At 35.8% G+C, this 24,600-nt stretch overlaps 2 protein-coding genes across 4 annotated transcripts in view; both read left to right on the plus strand.

The window, feature by feature from the left end:
- The first annotated feature begins 465 nt into the window (after window positions 1-465).
- Window positions 466-15,710, plus strand: LOC126778698 (WASH complex subunit 2). Of its 2 annotated transcripts, XM_050502313.1 has the most exons (13): window positions 466-611; window positions 2,084-2,192; window positions 2,440-2,537; window positions 4,655-4,742; window positions 5,020-5,147; window positions 5,608-5,696; window positions 6,068-6,195; window positions 6,960-7,061; window positions 7,245-7,329; window positions 7,970-8,187; window positions 9,130-9,246; window positions 9,513-12,420; window positions 13,294-15,710. In XM_050502313.1, the coding sequence occupies exons 2-13, from the start codon at window positions 2,097-2,099 to the stop codon at window positions 13,386-13,388; spliced, it is 4,152 nt and encodes a 1,383-aa protein (XP_050358270.1). In that variant the 5' UTR covers window positions 466-611; window positions 2,084-2,096; the 3' UTR covers window positions 13,389-15,710. The 2 variants fall into 2 exon arrangements, with proteins under 2 accessions (XP_050358270.1, XP_050358271.1); XM_050502314.1 differs by lacking the exon at window positions 6,960-7,061.
- An 833-nt stretch (window positions 15,711-16,543) lies between these two features.
- The window catches only part of LOC126778820 (ribosomal RNA processing protein 1 homolog), a 171,248-nt gene continuing 163,191 nt past the window's right edge, over window positions 16,544-24,600 (plus strand). For both annotated transcript variants that reach the window (XR_007670236.1, XM_050502520.1), the window contains exons 1-10: window positions 16,544-16,814; window positions 17,263-17,342; window positions 18,569-18,718; window positions 21,931-22,033; window positions 22,107-22,198; window positions 22,507-22,683; window positions 22,756-22,856; window positions 23,470-23,613; window positions 23,872-24,035; window positions 24,159-24,253. Coding sequence is in view for 1 of the 2 variants with exons in the window: in XM_050502520.1 (XP_050358477.1) it covers window positions 16,613-16,814; window positions 17,263-17,342; window positions 18,569-18,718; window positions 21,931-22,033; window positions 22,107-22,198; window positions 22,507-22,683; window positions 22,756-22,856; window positions 23,470-23,613; window positions 23,872-24,035; window positions 24,159-24,253 (1,308 nt within the window). In the remaining variant the exon portion in view is untranslated. The remainder of the gene's footprint in view (window positions 16,815-17,262; window positions 17,343-18,568; window positions 18,719-21,930; window positions 22,034-22,106; window positions 22,199-22,506; window positions 22,684-22,755; window positions 22,857-23,469; window positions 23,614-23,871; window positions 24,036-24,158; window positions 24,254-24,600) is intronic.

Genomic DNA, 24,600 nt, shown 5'->3' on the forward strand with positions numbered 1-24,600 from the left:
TATTTATATCGTATAGATAACTCAAACAAACCCACTGAGAAACAAAACTTTATAGCAAAACGAAGTTTTCACAAAGTTAGTACAAGTGCAACTTTGTCGTCAGTTTTTGAATATAAAATGTGCTAAGTGTATTTTATCACTGAAAGTTGCTGCGCTCTAGTTACGTAATCATATTGTAACATGTGTTGAGATACATTTTTATTTTTATTATACCTTCAAATAACATTTAAAAATGAATCGTATCACAACTAACACACTGACAAAGTATATCAATAAAAATCTTCGACTCTAATCACTCAAAAAAATTTCAATAAATATTTATATAACATATGTAATATTTCAATTATTAAAGTTGTTAAATATTTTTATTAAATTTGACAATTTATTTTCAAACGAAAACGTGAAATGGAACGTTGCTTGTCATTTACTGTTATTGTGGTCTTGACATTGACAGTTCCGAGTATTCTTTGGAGTGCGTAGACTACATCTCATTTACTTTTTTGTTTTCTTAATGATTTAGTGGTTTTAATTAGAAAGTTAATTTAACGTAAACGCTATTCGGCACTAAGCTTTCTATTGCCGTACTAGTGATGTGAAGTGCTATCTGTAACGTAAGTATTAGACGTGTTTTTAATGTAAATAAACTGGTTTACTAAATTATTACAAAGTATTTTCACATGTCAATTTATTAAAATAACGCCTACATTATGAGGATGTTTATTTTCATATTATTGATATGATATGCCATAAAAAAAATACTGTAAGTATTTTTTGTAATTAAATATTGTAAGCTTAAATTCTTATCCAATTATTAATTAAATGTGATTTAAATAGTTATTTATTTTTATTGTTAATAGTAATAATGTGGTTCTAGTTTAAAAATATATTTTTTTTTTTTATATTAATATTATACAAAATATTTAAAAATTTATTGATGTTTATTTGTTGTTATTCCTTAAAGTTATGGAAATCTAAGTATAAAGCATTAAACTACACAAATATTACATTGATTAAGTTTATATTTAATGAATATTCTTTATTAAGTGTTCAATAGTACTCAAAACAGCTTTTAAAACTTATATTTCTTTAATTGAAAAGAAATTCTCTTGTACTCATTGGTTACATACATGTGCAAAATTCCAAATTATGTTAGTCACAGTGAAATTTTAATTAAAATAATCTAGTGCATTCATTGTGATATGCATTTATATTATTAAGAGTATGTAAAAACGATACTTTCGTCTCAATTATAATAATGTATAAATAAATTAATGATATACTAAATGATGCTCAATTAAAATACTTTCTCTGAAATGTTTAAAATAATTAGTCTCTAGTATTAATTTAAAACTGGATAATTTATATGTTTGAACCAGGTATGTTTACAGTAAATTGTATTGTACAGTAAGTACAGTATAGTAACAGCCCATGTATGTCTCACTGCTGGGCTAAGGCCTCTTCTTTAAGGCATTAAAGCCTTTTTTGAGGAGAAGGTTTGCTTATTCCACCACCCTGCCCCAATGCAGGTTAGTGGAGTACACATGTGGCAGAATTTTAGTGAAATTAGACACATGCAGGTTTCATCACAATGTTTTCCTTTACAGTCAAGCATGAGATGAATTATAAACACCAATTAATTAACATGGAAATTCAGTGGTGCTTGTCCGGGTTTGAACCCACAATCATTGGTTCTAACTTCACTCGTTCTAACCACTGGGTCATCTCGGCTTTTTCTTGTTATGACTCTATGAAGCTGTTATTTATATATTTTGTAAAGTCTATATTTTAAGGATTAAATAATGTATCTTTTTCGTTTAAATTAAGTAGGAAGACCAATGGGCCACCTGATGGTAACATTATAGGTAATTTAACAAATATTACACATATGTCACACAAGCATAAAGATGTTATGTCCCTTGTGCCTCCAGTTACACTGGTGCCCAGTTTTCAAGCTGGAACACATCAACACTTTGTATTGTTGTATGTTGGTAGAATAAATGATGAATGGTTACTTACATGGACTTGCACAAAGCCAAACCGCCAAGTAAAATGATTTAAATATTTTTCTCATTTATAATTATAGGTGTTAGTAAAAGATGGAGGGTGACACAGCATCCCTCCGAGAAGCGGCTCCAAACTGGAACCTAGCCGGAGATAAACAGCTGCTGGGGATGTTGCAGCAAATTCATCAGGTATATGACCGTTAATACTTTACCCGAAAAATGTTTTCCTATAAGCCTTTTATTCAACATTGATCAAAATATTATTGTAAATTTAACACACTTTGATACAAATTAACGTAATGTTCATTAAATTATTAGATATTATTTTTTTAAATAATAAAAATAATAAGAAACAACATTTTAGAAACTGTATTAAATTAAATAGCATGCTAACTAGGATGTATAAAAAAACTATTTTTTAATTTTTTACTTTCAGTCGATTATGACAAAATGCCAAGAAGCCAATGCGAAACTGGAAGCAATGGTAGATGCTCTGGACAACGCCAGCATAGACCTGCAAAATGTTAACAATAAGTAAGTGAATCTGCTCCGTAAACGAAAGTAGTCTGTCGCAACCATTTTTTAATAAAATGCTATGGAATTACTGCTTTGGAATGTTGATTTGCCGGGGACAACCGACATGCAGTAATCATATACAATTATATTTATATATCCTGTATGAACATCAACGGATACTAACTCCGAGCTCTTCTATCATTTATATAATCCTGTACATTACAATAAGACTCAATAAAAAAAATTGAACATAAGTTTTCATTAAAATGGTCTGCGGAATTTTAATACATAAACACTTGTATACTAAATACATATGCATCAACTATCATGGCGATCGATCACATTACAGATATAACAACGTTTTTACTAATCTATGCTTATATTGTGAGTGCTAAAGTGTCTGTTACGCTTTCACGTTTAAACCACTGTACCGATTTTGATGAAATTTGGTATTAAGGCTACTCCTATTATACCTGAAAGCAACTCCCTTAAATCAAGATTTGTAAAATCAAATAAAAAAAGCCACGAAAGGAGTTACTATGCTAAATTTCAAGTCAATCTATAGTTAAGGAGATAAGTCAGTCAGTCAGTCAGTGGTATTTCGCTTATATATGTATATACAGAGACAGATAAAACTGGTGGGTTTGTTTGGCAATGGAGCTAATCTCGGATGTATTTAATATACTATGTAATATAACGCTACAATCCAAGGGGGCGGTGCTACCACATATTTCAGTACGGTATCTCCCGCGTTTATGTGACTGCTAGTATTAAACACGAGAAGATTAAAAATTTATTACGCAATTCCACGACGGTGATTGCAAAAACTGAATCATAAAACATCCGGCGATTAAATCAAATCAATAACGATGTATACAAAACAGCGTATTTGTTTTAATTTGAATTTATTTTAATAAATCTACTCGCTGTTGATTTGCAATGACCGGGTTTTGTATGAACACTATTATGTAATAGCTTCCGTCCGGCTCGAATGTGAGGGGGGGGGGGCGACTTACGTTACCAAACAACTCTTCATCATGATTGGTTGTGTAGTTTAGACGTGAAAGCGTAACAAACACACTCACGCATTTATAATATTAGTAAAGATTACAACTTACGTATATTATCAGTGCTCAAATGTAAACCGGATGTCATGATGATCGCTTAAACGGTGTAGAAATTGATGTGCTGTAACGCCATCTAGTGGTGAATCACTCCAAACTGGATACAAATATTTGCTAAACTGTTTTACTGTTAACATGCCTCGGATAGCACGTAAAGCCGTTGGTCGAGCCGAACTGGCTTTGGTTAGAGAGGCATTGTTCATTGTGTTATATTATTAGCTAGTCTCCATTAAAAATGCCATAGTTGAAATTGTTCAGAAGACATTCACTGGTGGTAGGGTTTTGTGCAAGCTCGTCTGAGTAGGTACCATCCACTCATCATATATTCTACCGCAAAATAGCAGTTGGTGTTGTTGTATTACGGCTTGAAGTGTGAGTGAGCCAATGTAATTACAGGTACAAGGGACATAACATCTTCCTTGCCAAGGTCGGTGGCGCTTTGGCAATGTAAGGAATAATTGATATTTCTTACAGCGCCAATGTCTATGGGCAGTGGTTACCATTTATCCTCCGCCCTATTTGTTTGTTCCTGACACTGTAATGACTGACATATAAATAATGCTGTTATTTTTTCCAATGGCAATTCATTAATAACAGAAAGAGAGAAATCTATATACACCCGATAAACAATGTCTATAATTAAGGCCGCATATATTTAAAAGAAAGTCGAGATGGCCCAGTGGTTAGAACGCGTGAATCTTAACCGATGATCATGGGTTCAAACCCTATCAAAAACCCTATAAAAATATATTAATTTGTGTTAATAATTCATCTCGTGCTTGACGGTGAAGGAAAACATCGTGAGGAAACCTGCATGTGTCTAATTTCATTGAAATTCTGCCACATGTGTAATCTACTTACCCGCATTGGAGCAGCGTCGTGGAATAAGCTCCAAACCTTCTCCTCAAAAGGAAGAGGAGGCCTTAGCCCAGCAGTTAATGAAAAATGTTAATGTCCCATTAACAGGCTGTTACTGTTAATTGTATATTTAAAACGTTTTTTTTTTTACAGATTCATGGCATTAAGCAACAGTCAGTTCGTCGAGAGCCGAGTTTATGATGACGATGTTGATGTTAAAGTTGAAGAGTCTTCGATTAAGGTAAGAAGCACACATCCCATAAATGTTCCACCATGGGAAAAATGCCTCTTCTCCCCTGAAGATGGCTTATAGCTTATTTGCCTAGCGCAGTTGGCTAATCTCTTTATTTTATTTTATTACTAATATTCCTATGTATCATTCCAATTAAGCGTACAGCTTGTGTTAGGATTGGAGAAGACAATTGTCCAAGGGTCAGGATCTGCTGTTGACGTTTACAGAACTGAATTAATCATAAGTTCTGTTTAATTAAATCTTAAGTTAATCTTTCCTATTAAAGCAAGAAGCACCGAAATTTCAACCGGAAAGCGACCTTCAGAAGATCAAGCGTAGTCTCCAGAAATTGGAGATGATGCACGAGCCAGTCGTCATCGTCGACAGCGACAGCTCTGATGATGAGGAGAGCAGGTAGGCGTCAGCAGATGCTAAACTTACACTAAGCACATTTGCTTAATTTTGGCAATGTGTGTCTTTTTATATTTTGTATCTGTTTTTAAGATTTAAAAGAGATTATATTTTAAAATATATATCATCCGTATCTTCAGTATGTTTAAGAAAATCTTCTAGCTATGAATGTTGGGCTAAGGTCTCCTCTCCTTTTGGAAGAAGGCTTGGAGCTCATTCCACAACTCTGCTCCAATGCGGGATACACATGAAAGAATTGCATTAAAATTAGACACATGCAGGTTTCCTCGCGATGACGTCCAATTGAAATATAAGAGTGAGGGAATAGAGAATAGAGCTGTGTTTGCGCACATACTCGAGCACTATAATGTAACTAAACGTCCCGCGCCCCCCTCTAGTGATGGCCGCTGTGACCGAAATTAGTAAGGGAACCTCGTCGCTAATGATTTATTTAACCTTTCAGCATGGTGCTAAAACCTAAGAATGTTTATTCAAACCGTCCCGTGCCTTATGTCATTGGATCACAAGCCTGGAACAATAAATGGCATGCAGGTAATATTATTGAGTTTCTTATTCTGATTTATTTATATATATATATATATATATATAAATAGGTTGAAGGACATTCAGGCGATTTTGATATTAACCGATAAATTAATGGAGTATTATTGTTCGATAGACAAGTAGATGACGAAGGACCAACTCAAATTACCACCATTTTTTTACTGTCAAAAGGGTATGGTAAGTGGTCACTTTTAGAATAATAACCATCCCTTATCATCATTCCACTAGCCTTGGTATCTTAGTTATGGACCTTGTGCCTGTAGTTGTTAAGTATGTGGTATTTACCTAGATGGGATTACACAAAGCCCCACCAAGTATATAATAAGCGTACCTTAAGTAATGTCGAGCGATATCATCAGGTCTTTTGCCTGAGGACAGTGACAGCGATAGTTCACTGTCTAACCGAGACATCGTACCCATGGAGGAGTATTCGGACTCGGAACCGGAGATAGCAGAGGATATGACAGAGAAACATGCACAGAGAACTGTAAGTATAACCCATTTCAGTCACGAGTGTAAACACAAAGAAATAAATTTGATCTTGAATTGAAGCGATGTCATTGGTCGAGATCTTGAATAATATATTCATTATGGTTTTGCGAAAAAATGGCGCCTGTACCGTAACCTAAGCTCTGTTTTTCTTTATAGGCTATTGAGTATCATTTTAGAAGAATATTGTGAACTTATAGTTGCTATTATCTGTGCTCCATCTAGAAGTTACTAAATTGGATTGGTTTCATTCAAGTTGTCATTGTATAATTATTCAACTCAAGAAGTTAATCCGTTACTACCATCAAGTTACATAGATAATTAAATACAATTGAATTATTATATATCCTTCATGGAACTCAGTAACAGCCCGTTAATGTCCCACTGTTGGTCTAAAACCTCCTCTCCCTTTTGAGGAGAAGGTTTGGAGCTTACTCCACTACGCCGCTCCAATGCGGGTTGGAAGAATACACGTGGCAGAATTCCAATGAAATTAGACACATGCAGGTTTCCTCACGATGTTTTCCTTCACCGTCAAGCACGAGATGAATTATAATCCCAAATTAAGTACATGAAAGTGGTGCTTGGCGAAGATTCACGCGTTCTAGCCACTAGATCATGGAAATCGTCATAAAGGATTTTAAATTTGATAACATGGCTGAAAATTCAACTCTGCCGGAACTATTCTACATTATGGTTTACATTTAAATTGGTCATGCGTGAGAATTAGACGACCGCTGACCCGTCGCGTCTCGTGTCCAGATATCGTCGTCGTCGGCGGCGGCGGGCGAGCGGGCGAGCCGCGCGCCGCCCGCCGCCGCCGTGGCCGCGGCGCTCGCCCGCCGGCTGGCCGCGCCCGCGCACGTGAGACGCCACACTTGTACACGAGCTATTAGCCAATTCAATTGGAAGAATATATTGCTATCTCGTTTCTATGTATCGGATTAAAAGAGATAGCATTTGCATTGCGATTTGTAATAAATGGTATTGGACTCATATATCACATTGAATATTTAAAACTATATATAATATTTTAAATGTCTTCAGTTGCCCGTTCCCGCGCCAGAGGCGATAATGTCACCTCCAGAGCCGACTACGAGAAATGTTTATGGGATGGACAAACCGATACCAGGTAACATAATAAAATATATACATTGTCAGGTAACTTACATAATGTGTTGAAAGAACGGTAAAACATGTATATCCGCCTCGCAGAGGACCAGTTTGTTAAATGAAGGTATACAACCTTTTAACCAGAAAAAGAGTAATTTATCAATTAAAGAGATTTCGAACTGTTTCTTTTATCATGTTTTTATTATCTGTATTCGTCATTGCAACCATTAAAATTTCAACCAATAGCAAAAATTAACAATTTCAATAACTGTCATAACTTCATAGTATGTAGTTAAAATATACATGTCTTATATATCTGGTTGTGCTAAAAGATATTTATTCGAGAGATAAGCATTTATACTAAACATTTGTAATATTTTATCTATTTTATGAATATCGTTATGTTGAATATATAAATATGTTTATAAGTTTAATAATGTCCTCCAGACTAATTACGGCCACGGCGGCCAATCTCAAGAGAGATTAGCCAACCACGCGGAGTATATTATAGTGCACAAGTGTGTGCGCAAACACAGGTGCACTCTCTATTCCCTAACTCTCATAATCCGATGGGACGGCAATCCGACACGACCGGAAAAAGTTCAGGCGCAAGACCAACAGCTTTACGTGCTTTTAAATTTAAACATGTTTTGTTCCAGCAACGATTTTCCCAAGCGAGCCACCTCCACTCGACTCATACGAGTCGGATAGATACTCCGATGACGACATATTCGCGGAACTACACAAGAAACCGAATCAAAATAGCTACAGGGATCCGAATCGATCGAGTTTCGGTGCGAATAATGTCGTAGAGGAATTATTTGGTGACCGTTCGCCGTCTGACGATATTGGTAACATCGTACCGGATTATGTGCAGGTAATACCGGGTGGTGATTTAGGTGGTCAGATTTTAATGGTAGCTATGCTTAAACTTACTTAAATGAATCAACTAACCGTACGCCTATCTAAACCCAGTTAAAATCGGTGTAGGAGTAAAGGTAAACAAACCGTGCACAAATTGCATGCGATTTTCCAATTGTCCTGCTGTATTACGCACTATAAGCAGTTCTTGATTAACTAACCTTTACTTATAACACAACACTATTTCACTTAACTAGTTATAACCACATTAATTTAACTTTCCAAGTTCCGATTACAACTGCGACGACAATCAAAACGCCATTTTTTACAAATTCATAACGTAACCATAGACAATTCAACATCTCGACCAATGATATCGCGCCAATTGATATCGGTGGCCAATGATATCGGTGTGTTATTTCGGTTTACTCCTCTTCTGGTTGGAATAGGCTATAGAAACGCTTTTCACGGTAGCATGCGAAAGCGATTCTGTAGCGCTCCTCGTTAAGATGGAAAGGGTACCGCTGGTTTTTTAGTGGGTATTCCGATGTTCGGGGCGCACTCGGCGCCTTGGACACCAGCGAGCCCCACATACCCCACTGTTCCCGTGGGAGAAACGCGTAACGCGTTTTTCCAGCGATAATAAAAAAAAGGTTGTAGAAACGCTAGGTTCACGCTAAATTTCTCGAAGAAGTTTTTCAGTAAATTAAAGATCAAATACAAATTAAGTAATCGCTTAATCTAAATACAAGTTTTGTGTTAATGTCAAGTAATGGATTTTCTAAAATTCTTCCTCATCTACTCTATATAAAGAACTCTTGTCCATGATTGTGTCCTTCTTAACTCATAGCTGAGCTTTAAACCTTCAAGAGAACAGATCTGTGCTTAGCAGTGGGATGTTAATAGGCTGTTACGTTTCTATATTTTTTTCAATATGTTGTATTATTTTTTGTCTCAGCCGAGTTCCAACTTCAGGGTAGATTCGCCCTTATTTGATGAAGTATTACCAACACATGCCAATAGTGAAAATTCGACGAACAAACAAACATCGCCCACGCCCGAAACTAATACCAAGGTTAGTGTGTAAGCTTATTTAACTTTACTTCACAAGCTTTAAACTAATTCTAAAGAACCGATTAAGTTGAAATTTTGCGCATATTTACAATGCTGATAATTATATGTGTATCTAATCTAAAATAATAATTATTTTGATATTTATTTAGTGGTTTGAAAATGTAATACGCACTTAATCGAATTGAAATAAGGTGTACCGTCATAACCTTTTAATTCTCGCTATATTTATTGTTTTTATTGTTAAATTCTTATCCCGAATTATTTCAGAAACCGATAGGTGGTATATCTTTGTTCGGATCGAACAAAGGCGCTGAAAGCATCGGCGCCGCCATTTTGAAACGTAATCGTCGAAAATCCACTTCCGATGAAGACAGTAGCGACGTCACTGAATCACAAACTCAGCCTGCCAAAGAAACTGTGAAAGAGAATAAGAAAATTATCGAAGAATTATTCACTAAACCGCTCGTTAAAAAAGATAAAAATGTTGCAAATAAACGAACAGATAACGTTAAACCTGTTAAAGATAAAGATAAGGCTGTTGAAGTTAAGGCTAAAGATAAAGTAGATTTATTCAGTGATAATCTATTCGATGATATAGATGATATATTTACTACGAATGTAACTAAACCGAACGTTAATAAAATTAAAAAATCAATATTCGATGACGATGATCTCTTCAACGATGTAGTCGAAAAAACAGATAAACCGCAAGACAAAAAAGACACAAAAGGCATATTTGATAGTGAAGACGATTTATTCACAGATAACGTTAAAATTTCAACAAGTAAAGAAACAAAAACTAGTAATATGAAAACAGATACACATACAGACATAAGTAAAACGACAAGAGAAAATGTTAAAGTTAAAAGTATTTTCGATGATAACAGTGATGATGACTTATTTTCAGATGTAGCTAATAAATCTAAACCTAAAGTTGTTGAAGTTAAAGAAAAGATTTATAAAAATGATAATATAAAATCTATTGATAGTGAAATTAAAACAGAAGAATCTGCAAATGTTACTACATTATTTCCTAATGAAAACAATCTCAATGTTGATCAAAATATGATGTCTAATAATAAGCCTAATAATAATTCAATTATAAAACAAACACAAAGTCCTAATCTATTCGATGATGATGATGATATCGACGACTTATTCAGTGTAAATACGGAACAAAAAGTTGTTAAAACACTACAAATTAATGTTAAAGAAACTCCTTACTCTGACGAGAAGAAAGATGAAGTGAGTATTGATGTTAATATAAGCGCAGTAGAAAATAAAAATGCATTGAAAAATAGTTTTGAATCGATTAAAATATCAGATGATAAAGAAATAACAAAACAAAATGTTAATAATACAAAAGAGGAGAATTTAAATATTCAAAAACCTGTTATTACGAGTAATGATGAAAATTTAGATGATAACAATTTCACTAATAAACAAGGAATTAATGAAGAAGATGAAATTATAAATGAAGATGAAATAATAAAAACAAATAGCAATGAAATTAGTAAGGAAATTAATAGTGATAAATTTATAGATCCAGATAAAACTCCCGAAGAACCTTTATTCTCTAAACGAGATGCGGAATCGAAAGAACCCGACATATTTAGTGATATATTTAATGACTTACCGCCAGCTTTTGAAAAACCGAGTGAAACTAAAAGAAGTAAAAATGTAAATGCGCTTTTTGATGATGACTCGGATGATGAAGCGTTATTCTTTAAAAAAAACGACGTGATAAGCGACGAAAAACCAGATCTTGATTTCAGTAGTGATAGATTTAGGATATTTCATGATGAACCACCGGATATAGAGGTCGATTTTTCTCAAAAGCCACTGAAAAGTACAAACACTGTTTCTTATGAAAAACCTATTGATGAGTTATTTGATGAAATACCTCACGTGGAAAATATTGAAACAAAATATCACGAAGAACAAGTGGTTTCACACTCAAGTAAAGACGCACCGGATACTATTTCAAAGGAACCCATTCAAACAGTGGATATAACAAAATTATTAGAAGACGTTAGCGATACAAAAGAAGATGTTAATATTTCGAAGCTCCTCGAAGATGAATCAGATAACGATAACAATGAAATAAATAATTTAAATAGTGAATCTGCAGTAGAAAAAAGTATACAAAATATTGAACAAAATAAATCATTTGAATATGAATCTAAGGATACGACAAAATTAGAAGAAGATGGTACCAAAAAAACAATTGGAAAACTCAAACCAATGAACTTTAATATAAACGTGAATACATTGATACCTGGAGCTTCTCCTAAAAAGAACAAAATAAACGAAGAAACAGACGGACAAATCCTATCGACTAAGAGCAATGAAGACATTAATATACATAGTCCTAATAAAACAGATTCAAAAATGGTTAAATCTGTTAGTTTTGATGGTAATCCAGACTCAACGATATTGGATAATAAACTATCTAAAGACAGACCTAAAATTCAGGTTAAAAGACGCCCTTCATCCAGACGCGCTAGATTAGAAGCAGTTAGAAAATCTGGTATAGACTTTGGCTCTGATTCCACTGATAATTCAAGTTCCTTTGACGAACCTAAACCGAAAGAATCATCAAAGGATGAGATTGATAATCGCATACAGGTAGCAACTGTGGAACTTAGTCAGGAATCTGATAAACAACAAATTGATGCACCAACAACAAACAAAACATCAACACATAATTATAATTCAAATATGGAACATAAATCAGGTGACGTTTCAAACACAATAAAACCGGAAGTCAAGTCAAAGATTGTGTACATATTAAACGATGAAGACATATTTTCAGACACTAGTCAAAATACATTTATCAATAGCGAGAACAATAGCGGTCAACATAACATTACAACCCTCGGCAAAGCTTACGAAGAAAGCTCTAAAATGGGAACTATATCAAAAGATAAAAATAAAGATCAATCAAAAGATAGAAAACCTCTTTTCGATGATCTCAGCGATGAGGAACTATTTGGTAAGAAATCTTCAATACAGAAAACGAAAGACAGTGTATTCGATTCGGATAGTGAAGCTGATCTGTTTAGTAAGAGTGCAGTGAAGCCTGTTGACAAGAAAAAGTTAGTCAGGACTTCCTTATTCGGTGATGAAAGCGATGACGATGATTTGTTCGCGAGTAAAACTTCAAAAATAGCAGGTATGATTTTTAATTACTCCTTGATAAAAGGTAGAAATCCGAGATGGCCCAGTGGTAAGAACGCATGAATCTTAACCGGTGATCGTGGGTTCAAGCCCGGGCAAGCATCACTGAATTTTCATGTGCTCAATTTGTGATTATAATTCATCTCGTGCTTTACGGTGAAGGAAAACATCGTGAGGAAACCTGCATGTATCTAATTTCACTGAAATTCTGCCACATGTGTATTCCACCAACCCGCATTGGAGCAGCGTGGTGGAATAAGCTCCAAACATTCTCCTCAAAATGAGGAGAGGAGGCCTTTAGCCCAGCAGTGGGACATTCACAAGCTGTTACGGTAAAAGGTAGAACTGTAAAGCTAATTTTAGGTCAAAACATTTTTAACTGCAATATATCTTATTTCTTATGCTTAATTTGTGTTTTTCAATTCATGGTTTATAGTTTAGGGAGCTCCAAAGCTACTTCTCAAACAAAGAGGCCCAGAAAGAGCCCAGAAGCCCAGGGCTGGGACATTCAAAGACAATTAGAATCACGTCCTTAAAATCTTCTCAATATCAGCTCGAATTCAGAAGCAGTTAGACTTGAAATTGGCCACCGAGTCTGATACTCGACCAGGGACTTAAGAGGACTTAGTTAGGATATTTCAGTAATATATATTAATTTTTTTTGTTAATATTAAACAAACTTGTGCCAAAATGGTCCAGTGGCTGGAAGACGTGAATTTCAATCTTAACGTTATTCATCTCATGATCTGCTTTAAAAGAGAACATCTTGAGAATACCTACATGTGTCATCTTAAGAGGAGAGAGATCTTTGCTGTGCAGTTGGATATTGACAGGCACTTTTGCATTAACATAAACTATTTTTTTTTAGATATAAAACCAACTCTGCAAATCCAATCAACGAACAATTCAACGGAAGTCGTTTTTGAGGATCCCTTGTCATTGTTTGGAGAAGATGAGACTTAATGTTATGATATTATATAAATTATTGTTATATTATAGAAAGAGTGAGATATATAGACAAGAGATATATATTTATAAGCAGATTTGGGCAAAACACATATTAACTTTGATTCTTGTGAGAGCGAGCGGGACGCTCTGGGTCATTCACTTGACTCACACACTCACTCACTTTACTTTTTTGATTAATTTCTTTATACTGCAATCGTGGTTTATGATTACACATTGTAATCGTTAATCTGATTACTTTTTGCCCAAGTCTGTTTATAAGCGGTTTTAATATAATTTGTACGTACGTTTTTCTATTAGCTAATTTTCAGTGATTTTGTACCCCCAGAAAATAGTTAACAACGTTATAAATTAAATAATTCCGTGGCCTGGTTCCAAAAGGGTTAAAGCACAATGCCAGATCATTTTATTTGGCTTAAACTTAGACTTTACTAAAACCAACAATATTACCCAAAATTGCGTATATTATATAAAACAACAGACATCCGTTCATACCTTTTATCTTGATATAGGACCTTTTAGCACCAGTCCACTGAATTGGTTTTTTTATTACTAGCTGCTTTACGTTTCACCCGGTTTAAACGTTACTGCTCCTCTTGGGTTTGATCGTTGTGTTAAATGTAGTCTAGATAAGATCTTTTCTCGATTTTTAACGCAAAACAATTTTTTCATATCTGTTTTCATCTTGAGATAACTGCGTTCCAACGAATAAAGGAACTCCTCAGTTTTATGTAATATTGAATTATGTTCAATTCGCAGAACGCCTCTTAAGGAGTAATTTGTCCAGCAGTGGGACGTTTGTATACTCGTTTTGCTCTAACTATTAATCTGGTTTTTTTTGGATTGATCTATGTAACTTCCATAAATCTATTTTATATATTGATATATAACGTAAATGCTATTAACACTTAAATTTAGTTTTTATTAAATTTATTTCCAGTTAAATGTTTTTTAGAAATTGAATTAATTTCATTTAAACATAGTTTTCTATTCAGATGAAAGGAAAACAAGGTCGAAGTCGAAATGTTCGTGTGTTTCAGTTTCGTTTCCGTGTATGTTGTCTGACGCAAAAACGTTTCTGTCACTTACGTTTTTCGTAAATTGTTTATAATGTCGCTTTAGTTATGGAGTTCTTGTAGAATTTTATAATGTGTGATATAATAATTGTTATTATATAAGATCTTTGTTATGTTTTGAGTTTTTCAAAGTACATATTTTTCCGTCGCTTTATATAAAAACCAGATTACATATTATTCAAATGGTGGAAGGGATATATAAATCAGTGATATCGTTGATTCTGGTTCGTCGATCGAATGAATTTAATTAGGATTATATAGGCATTGTAGTCATGTTTTTTTGGACATAGACTCTTTTTTTTTTTTTTTTTTTATTTTAGGGCGAACGATGAAATTATGAAGTGCAATAAAAGAAACAAACATTCCGAATAAATACATTATGTAAATAATAAAGGCACTGATTTATTGTTGAAAAAATTGTCATTCGTTATTTAAATTAAAAAGATATATGTTTTGTTTTTTAATTTGATAATCGTTACTGAATTGCGAAAGGTCGTAAGTGAAAAGTTGATTCGCAATTTGAATTGAACATATATATGTGTGTGTGTTATAATATAAATATGAAAGATGAATGTTATGAAATATAAGAAAATAACATTTTTTTACGCGCTCCTGTCTTTAGTTACGAAAATTGTAATTAAAAGTAGCGACATATTGTTTATATAATCTAATATACATAAGTCACGGTCCTTGTATATATATTTGTTATATTGGTATAGTATAACTTGTTACTGTGATTCATGGGTTCAAATCCCGGGTCGAGAAAAAGTTATCGAGTTTTTCTCAGAAATTCTCAGTCGAAGTGAACCCTCTCTCCCGTATGAGAGAGAGGGAATTCAGCATGTATAACACTATCTCTCACGCGGCTTTTCTCCGATAAGAATAGCCGCCAGGCCGAAATCGGTAAAGAGATTTCACGGTAGAGAAGAACAAAGAAATATATTTATTATATAAAGAGAAGAATCGCGTGTCTATCCACCCCTATACAAAAACAGCATGGACCGATCATTTAAATATGTATTTATATAATATTGCTTATTTAAATTTAAAGTAAATTTATGTTATAGTAATGCTTATTTCAATTAAAAGTGTACAAAATTAAATATTATATTAGCTACAACAAATTTAACATGTTATATAGTTCGTATATATTATCTGTTATTTTTTCTTATGACATATCAAAATGTTTTTAAATCCAATAAGATATTTAAATCGGCTTTCGTTGACGATTCTTCACATTTTAAGGCCCAGAAGCATTTTTTAAATTCAATATGTTATTTATGGTATAAAATATTTTTAACTAAATATAATAAAATTATATTTACTTAGTAAAATTATAACTAAGTGCCTAATAATTGTAATGAGTTACGTTTATATTTTACAAATAAATTAGTTTTTATTCGAAGTATTTTATTGTATTCTTGGCCTGATTAAATATATATTCATTAAAGTGTAATTTATCAAAAAAATCGTTGAAATTAAAACAGGATATTTTATTGTTTATTACTGGCCCTGTTAGCGTCGTTGGGTTGGCGGTATCGTCTGGTATGGTACTTTCAGCCCATCACTCATCCAGCTCCATCTCAGATCAGTCTGCAGGAATAGCCGTAATTTGATATAGTGTTGAATGGTTATTTAATAATGCTATGAGCGGCTTGAGCACAGAACAATTGAATCGAGATTTTGTTGCGATCAAGTCTAAACCTCATCAATTATAAACTAATTTTATTAGTATGATTAAATTTAATTGCTCGCATAGCGATTCCTGCCGTAAATTCAGTGGTTTCCTGAAAGATATGGGTTATAAAGTTAGATCTATTTGCAGATCTGAATGTAAGAGGATAAATACAATTGACTTTTTAGAATGGATTTCGAATGTATTTCAAGACAGTTACATCACATACTTGTCAAATATATATTGTAGTAAAGAAATAACACTTATAAAATCTAGGTTTTGATACTTAAAACGATAAACCAACTCCCAACACGTGTGTTAACCAAAATGCGAAAAACCTAGTAACATTCACTCGTTAGTGTCAAACTGTCAGATAAGAAATAAGTTAGTTATCATTTAAGTGTCAAGCGTGGTTCAGTTGTGCGATTTTGTATTTGTGAACACAAAAATACTAATATATAAACTTAAACATGAAGCTTCCCGAGAAAAAGAAGCCGAAAAAGCAAAAAATTAAAAAGAAAACTATAGCTAAACCTAAGAAGGAGAAGGTACTTTTAGTAGCGCAAGAATTTAAATTTGCGCGTTTGTTATCTGAAAACGAGAAAAAAACACGAGATCGTGTGCTTAAAACATTTAAAAAATGGCTTTTAAACTGCTTCGAGAAGGGTTATGGTAAGTCCGTATCAAATATTGTTGTTTAAATATAGTTAATTAACTTATTTTGCGATAACATGTGATTTTAAAACATAACCTCAAAACAAAACAATATTACTACAGGATCCCGTTAATAAATCGGATGAGTAAACCAAGGTTAGAAGGACTGAACTGATTTTTTTATTAGTTATTCTTTCTAATATTTTTAAGCACTGGAAATCTGTATTACTTAAAATGTCTTCATTGCACATGATTTTATCTTATAAAATTGATTCAATACATGTAGTATATATGCGTTGATCGTAATTACAACTCATGTATTAATAGTTAAAAATTAAACATATAAAATGGATAATTCTTAATAATTCTTTAGCTAGTTTGTATGAGAAAAACATATGTGTATTTTAATTATCATCTATTTAAAATATTTCATAATTGTTATTTTAAAGTGTAATAATTCTTTCAGAGTTCAAAGAAGAAGATTTCATCAGAGTATGGAAGGGTTTGTTCTATGCTGTTTGGATGTCTGATAAACCTCTAGTTCAGGTTTGGTATCAACTTTGAACACTTATTAGACTTACACAAACATTTTATCCATTTAGCTTAATCTGTGATCATAGAACTGTTATTGCTAGACAATTTAAATACTTACAGAATATTTATTACTTATTTTGCTTATTAACAATTACTTACTTAGTGTAATAAAATATATAAATAAGTACATTATAGATATAATACTATAATAATAATAATAAATGAAAACAAAACAGACACTTGTTAATAAGTCATTCAAAATAGATATATACAGCATGGGCACAGATAACATATTTTTATGAATTATATAAAAAACCATAGACATTAGGACTAACTTAATGGCCCCATTACCCATAACCCTTAGTGTATGAGTCTCAAATGTATTTAATTTAAGAAATATTTAAAGTGATCTTATCTTGATTTTAATAAATAGTGGATTTATAATAACTGATCGATAATATATTATTTTAGTATATATAAGAAGCTTTTCTGTTTTTAATATAGTTTTATAAATAATATTATCTTATATCTGCCCAGAGGGAGAGTTCTATGTCAAAGGAGGAGGTTGTTGGGTACCCTTTGTCCTTTTATGTACTCCTGGCATTGTGTATGCAAAATTTCATGATGGTCAGCTGAATAATTGAGATATTAAAGTGTAACAATCACACTTTTACATTTATAATAAAATTTATGTTTACGAATTATAAAATTAAAATTTATAATTTAATTAATAAAAAAAGTACCGCCTTTTGTACAAAATAGTTTTCGTTTCTTTTGTGTTTAAAATAGTTCTGTAACTCTTTTGGTGTACAATAAATCATATTCTATTCTATTCTAAAAAAAAAGAAAAACTACTGATTGTCTCGCTCTCTGTAAAATCTATTTCTCAAGCAGCATAGGTAGCTTTACATTTCATTTGTCTTGTAAAATAATGATGGTAGTATATTCAAACATATTATTTTTTTTAACCAAGTGCTCAGTTATAAGGAGGATAATGACAACAGTATTTTTTATATGATATTCATATGATGCATCTTCTGGTATAATAATAACTATATAAAAAAATAAAATAAAAAATAATCAAATACATAACATATTTTGATATAGTTATTCAGTCATTACAAAAAATTTATTCTTATTTATTCATAAAGATAAAATGCATGTTAAGGCCTAGTTTATTACAGATATAGAATATTTTGATTTAGAATTGTAAGAAAATTTTTTCTTTTTTTTTTTAGGAGGATTTGTGTGAGAGTATATCAGAAATTCTAGACTTATTCCCGCCGGAACATATCTCTAGTGCGATGCTGATGAGCAAGGCTGGTTTCAAAGTGCTGGCAACCGAGTGGTATGGTATCGACCAGCACAGAATGGATAAGTTTCTTATGGTGAGATTTAATTTAATAATATTTTAACTTGCTTTGTGTAATATTGTTCAATCCCAGAAAAAATCCTATTTTACTTGACAGTAAAACCCAAGATAGTCAGCCATTTGTGTATAACAATGGTGAATTCCTACCAGTATAGTGTACTCGAAAATATTCATAGTATACTCGATTAGGCTGGACCATCACCTCGCCGAATTAGAAGTAAAGTCATAAAAACTGGCATATACTGGGGTTATCTGAAGTCCGAAGACAGGGAGAGGACAAGATAACCCTAGAATCCGGTAACCTACTTTACTTCCGCGAAGGTGGTTCCTCTCCCAGGGTGGTTTCAGTTTTCTAGTCAAAAAGGATCTCATTAGCAGCATTGTAGAAATCAGTAGTGTGTCGAATCAGGTAGCGTACCTTGTCCTAAAACTTTCCGACAGGTACTCCATGAAAGTCGTACAGGTACATATATGCGCCAACTTCGGCATACTCTGATGATGTGGTCGAAGCGATTTGCGATGTCCTCATCGCAAAGGCCGTCAACGACACCTCCAAGGCCCACTACAATGTTGTTATGGGAGACTTTAATGCTAAAGTGGGAGTACAAGATAGCGGTGAATCGAAAGTCGGACCTTACGGCTAGGGCTGCAGAAATCACAGGGGGCTAATGCTGGTAAACTTCCTCGAAGCGCAGGGGCTCTTTTTGATGAATTCTTTCTTTGAGATGTCTCAGTGATCAACAGGTTTAATACCGGAAGTGATCACCGCTTGGTTCGAGGCAATCTAGATATCGACTTCAAAGACGAAAGATAGCGAATGATGAGGTCTACTCTCCGACCTACCATGCTCCAAGCTGCTCAAGGCGCCGAAAAGTTACAAATTGAACTTCAAAATCAATTTACCGCGTTGGAAACCGTAAGCAGTATTGATGAGAAAACCGACACGCTGGTCAAAATACTACAAAACACATCTTGTAAGTGTTTTCTGCCACAAAAAAGAGACAACGCACCAAAACTCTCTGCTGAGACACTCGAGCTCATGAGGAAACGATAAGAACTACCATCGTTTTTGTCAGATAAGGCCTTCAACCGAACAATAAAAACGCTGACGAGACACAATCTCGGATGCTCCAATACCCGTGCCATCAAGGCTGCGATTGAGCAAAACCGTTACCTCTAGGCCTGAGATTGTCGGAGAAGTAGAGAGGTTTTATGGGCAGTTGTTCTTTTCAAGATCGGATAAACCTGTGGGAATCAGTATTGATGTCCAGCGCGCCCCTCTTACGCGCCATTACTCCGAAGATTAATGGCGCATAAGAGGGGTCCGAGCTCCCGGTCGTTAACCAAGGCGAGAATAGGGCGGCTCTAGAACAGCTTAAAAACAACAAAGCTCCGGGAGATGACGGAATCACAACAGAGTTGCTTAAAGCAGGCGGGACTTCGGTCCTGAAAGAGCTAGCAAGCCTCTTTAATTCCGTCATCCAATATGGCAAGACCCCGTAAATGTGGAGCGGGAGTGAGGTGGTACTGTATTTCAAGAAAGGTGATAAAACCCTCTTGAAAAACTGCAGACTCCTAAGTCACGTGTATAAGCTGTTCTCAAGAGTCGTCACGAACTGTCTCGCCAGACGACTTGACGAGTTTCAGCCCCCAGAGCAAGCCGGCTTTCGATTAGGCTACAGCACCGTGGATCACATCCATACTGTTCGGCAGGTTGTGCAGAAGACCGAAGAGTACAATCAGCCACTGTGTATGGCATTTGTGGACTAAGAGAAAGCCTTCGACTCCATCGAAACCTGGGCAGTGGTCGACTTATTGTAGAGATGTCATAATAATATTAATGTTCTCCAGACCGATTTCGGCTACGGCGGCCAATCTCAAGAGAGGTTAGCCAACTACGCAGGAGATATTCTAGTGCACAAGTGTGTGCGCAAACACAGGTGCACTGTCTATTCCCTGAATTGCACAATCCGATGGGACGACAATCCGACACGACCAGAAAGAGTTCAGGCGCAGGACCAACGGCTTTACGTGCGTTTCGATGCACGGGAGTGTACACACATCCAACTTCCAAACTCCAGGCTGCTACTGAGAATTTTCTGACAGAAAAACCCAATAACTTTTTACTGGCCCGACCTGGGAATTGAACCCAGGACCTCCGGGTCTGCGGCCTTACATCAAACCACTAGACCAACGAGATGTCATATCGATTGGAGATATATCGAGATACTGAGATGTCTGTACAACGCCGCTACAATGACTGTCCACGTCCAGGACTGTAAGACGAAGGCGATCCAACTGCGCAGGGAGGTGAGACAGGGGGATGTAATATCCCCGAAACTGTTCACCAACGCATTGGAAGACGTTTTCAAGACGCTGGATTGGACTGGGTATGGAGTCAATGTAAACGGCGAGTACATCTCACACCTTCGATTTGCCGATGATATCGTCATCATAGCAGAGTCGCTAAAACTCACCGAAAGCCTAGGCGAGTCTTTCCGGCGTGTCGGTCTCGGTATTAACTTGGACAAGATTGGTCTTGTTGATGACCTTGGGGTCATGTTCAATACCTCTCGAAGTTGTTAGGGACTATACCTACCTAGAACAGATAATACAAGTCGGTAGGAAAAACTTCGAGAAGGAAGCCGATCGAAGAATTCGCTTGGGATGGGCAGCATTTGGCAACCTTCGTCGAGTCCTTAAGTTGTCTATACCGCAATGTTTGAAGACGAGAGTTCAACCAATTACTTGCCATAACATACGGTGCCGAAACGTGGATACTAACTGCGGGACTAGTCCACAATTTCAAAGTAGCTCAGCGTGCTATGGAGCAAGCTATGCTCGGAGTATCTTTGAAGTATAAGATCAGAAATGAGATTATCCGGAAAAGAACCGGAGTCACCGACATAGCTTGCAAAATTCAGGCTGAAGTGGTAGTGGGCTGGTCACGTATGTCGTAGGAGCGATGACCGTTGGAGCAGACGAGTCCTAGAGTGGAGACCGCGGATCGGCAAACGCAGCGTAGGGCGCCCTCCAGCCAGGTGGTCCGATGACCTTAAGAAGGTGGCTGGTGCCGACTGGATGCTGAAAGCAGGAAGACAGGGATCTTTGGCGCACCTTGTGGACAATGATTGGCTGTGGATTGATGATATTCTACCTATATAACCAATGTTATTGACATTTGATTTCTCAACAAAAACTGTATGTATTGAATACATTTTATTCTAGCTCGTCCGTCGTTATTTGCGTGGAAGTCTCCGGTGCCTGCTGCGATGCAATTGGAGTCTCGAGAGTTGCACACTGTTCGCAGACATGCTCAGCAGCGGGGATGGTCAGTTGAAAGATCTGCAAAGGTTGAGCTAAATGTCAAATGCATAGTACAATATAATTTTCATTTTGTCAAGGTTTGTTGGCCCTGACGACGCCGCTGTACGCTCGTAACGCGCTCTCGTTGGTTTTGCACATCATGGATTGCTACTTGGAAGAAATTTCAAAGGTAAGCTCATTTATAATGCGAAGAAATTTCTCAGAGGCTTTTGTTTTAGACAATCTCTTTCTCTTTCTTTTTATAATCGTTAATTAAATAATTTAAGTATTTATGAAACGTCGTAATAGTTATATGAGATAGTAGTTATTATTTTGTTGAGAATTTTTTTTAAGTAAGGGTACCACAGGGTACTTTCTTTGGGCTTAATCTTCATGAACTTCTCCTAGTAATCTTTACTATTTGTTTATATATTTTTATTAATTAAAATCAATTAAATTATTATTTTGTATTGTCATACACAACGAGTACTGCCGCAGGTGTCGCGCGGCGAGATCCCGGGCGCCAGCCTGGCGCGCCTGCTGCGCCCCGCCAGCGCGCTCGTGTGCGGCGCCGGCGACGCGCGCGCGCAGGCCGCCCGCCGCGTGCTGGGCGCGCTCGTGCGGCAGAGCGCGCTCGGCCTGCGCTACGAGCACAAGGCGCGCGCCTGGCAGCTGGTGCGTACCGCACGGCGCTCTCTGGCGATACGGGGGCTTGCCAATGATATGTATTCATATCTCGACTTTCAGATGGGGTGCCCGGCCGGTGGACCGGACGCGTTGGAGCTGATGTCCGATGACGAGGCCGATGAGGAAGTCGATCCCGACGACACTGAAGATGTAGAAAATGGGTTAGTAACAGTATTAATTTTTAGAAGACGGTATTAGGGGCGGACCCGATTACGGGCACTTTAGAAAATTGACCGATTTCAAATAGGAGATTTCATTTAAAAGAATAATTATATCCGACCTATTATTCTTTTAAAAAGATTTCGTAGTTTGTTGATAATTTTATATATAAAGATTGTTAAGAATTTTCGGAATTTCAACAATTTCGAAAATTGACTGTCCAGCTGTTGACAGTCATTACCTAAATCAAAATAAGTTGATATTTATTTTTATATTGTATAATATTGTTGTAATGGTTTCATTATACAATAAGTTATGATTTTTTAGAAAATACAGCTATCTAAACATTTGAAAAACTCAGGTTTTATATCTTTAGTAAACTAAAAGACTAAATTTCAGATTTCACCTCGCCTTCCCTTACACGTCACTCCCGCTGAGTGATCTTATTTCTATGTTTAATTTAAATACTTTCATAGCTTCTGAGGTTGCAAATCGCGAGGTCGCGCGTCCAAATCCCGGTTCGAGCATATAAAGTAAATTTATCTGTAGCAGCCCGGAGTAGTAAACACAGGCGTGACCCAGTGTCCGCCCCGCTAACGCGCGCGCCTGTTGCAGCGCGCTGGACCCTCGCGCGGGCCGGGTGCACGTGGTGCTGCGGCCGCTGCCCGTGCCGGCCGCGCTGCTGGCCGAGCAGCTGCGCCAGCTGCTGGCCGGGGCCGGCTCGCGCGCCTACACGCGCGCCCGTATCTGCGCCGAGCGGTCAGTTCTAACGCATGCATCAAACCTCGCACGTTTCCCACCTCTATTATCTCTTGTCTTTCTCGTGGTCGTTTGTAAACGTTCATTATGTAAACTCCATCATGAAAACATCACAAATAACTTTCTACGTAACGATCTAATATATACTTTACACGCATCGCTTTTAATTCTTACTATTACGATAGAATTATAAAAAACTAATATTTCGTCCGGTGCTACTAGTTAATATAATGTCCATAACAATACAACTGTCCCCAGATTTGAAGAGCTGGCCCGCAACAATTACCCCCTAAAAGTACCAGATACGGATGCCCAGGGTCTGGAACCGAATCTAGATCGCGCGGAGCCGATGCGAGCCGCGTCACGACTGCAAAAGCTGGAGAAAACTCTAATTACCGCTTCGGACGAACTTGCTCTGCGAGGTGAGTCTTGCATTCTGCGCATGGATCAGCATAGTCAGAGGATAACAAAGGAATCTGATCGAAGTCTCTCTCCCCTCTCTTTCTGAAGCCGTTATCCATTATATATCTATCTCTTTTCGACAGGCCTGAGTAAAAAGCATCGCAAGCGTTTATTGGCTCGCAGTCGCTCTGGATTAAGTATCGTGGATGAAATCGCTGAAGGAAAATCGGATTCCGCCGTGAGTAACTTATTAACCTCTTACATAAATATGATGATGAGATAAGACCGCTTTTGCGTACTTTATGATCTACCTGTGCTTCTTTTATATATTGTTTGTAAATTATGTGCATATAAAGACTTAAATAAATCATAATAAACATATAAAAGGGTTCCTCTTCCTTCAGAAGAGGTTAAATGTAGTTGATACACGTGTGGCAGAGTATCCCCTCATATGCAGGTTTGTTCATGGGAGATGAATTACAAACTCCTTGAGACTACCATTAATATACTCCAATTCTTTTTTGAAACGATCAGACTGTTTCTTTATATGGACTATATATATAAGATGCTATCGAGTATGATACC

The sequence above is a fragment of the Nymphalis io genome, chromosome 27, assembly GCF_905147045.1.
Source record: "Nymphalis io chromosome 27, ilAglIoxx1.1, whole genome shotgun sequence".
Lineage (NCBI taxonomy): Eukaryota > Metazoa > Arthropoda > Insecta > Lepidoptera > Nymphalidae > Nymphalis > Nymphalis io.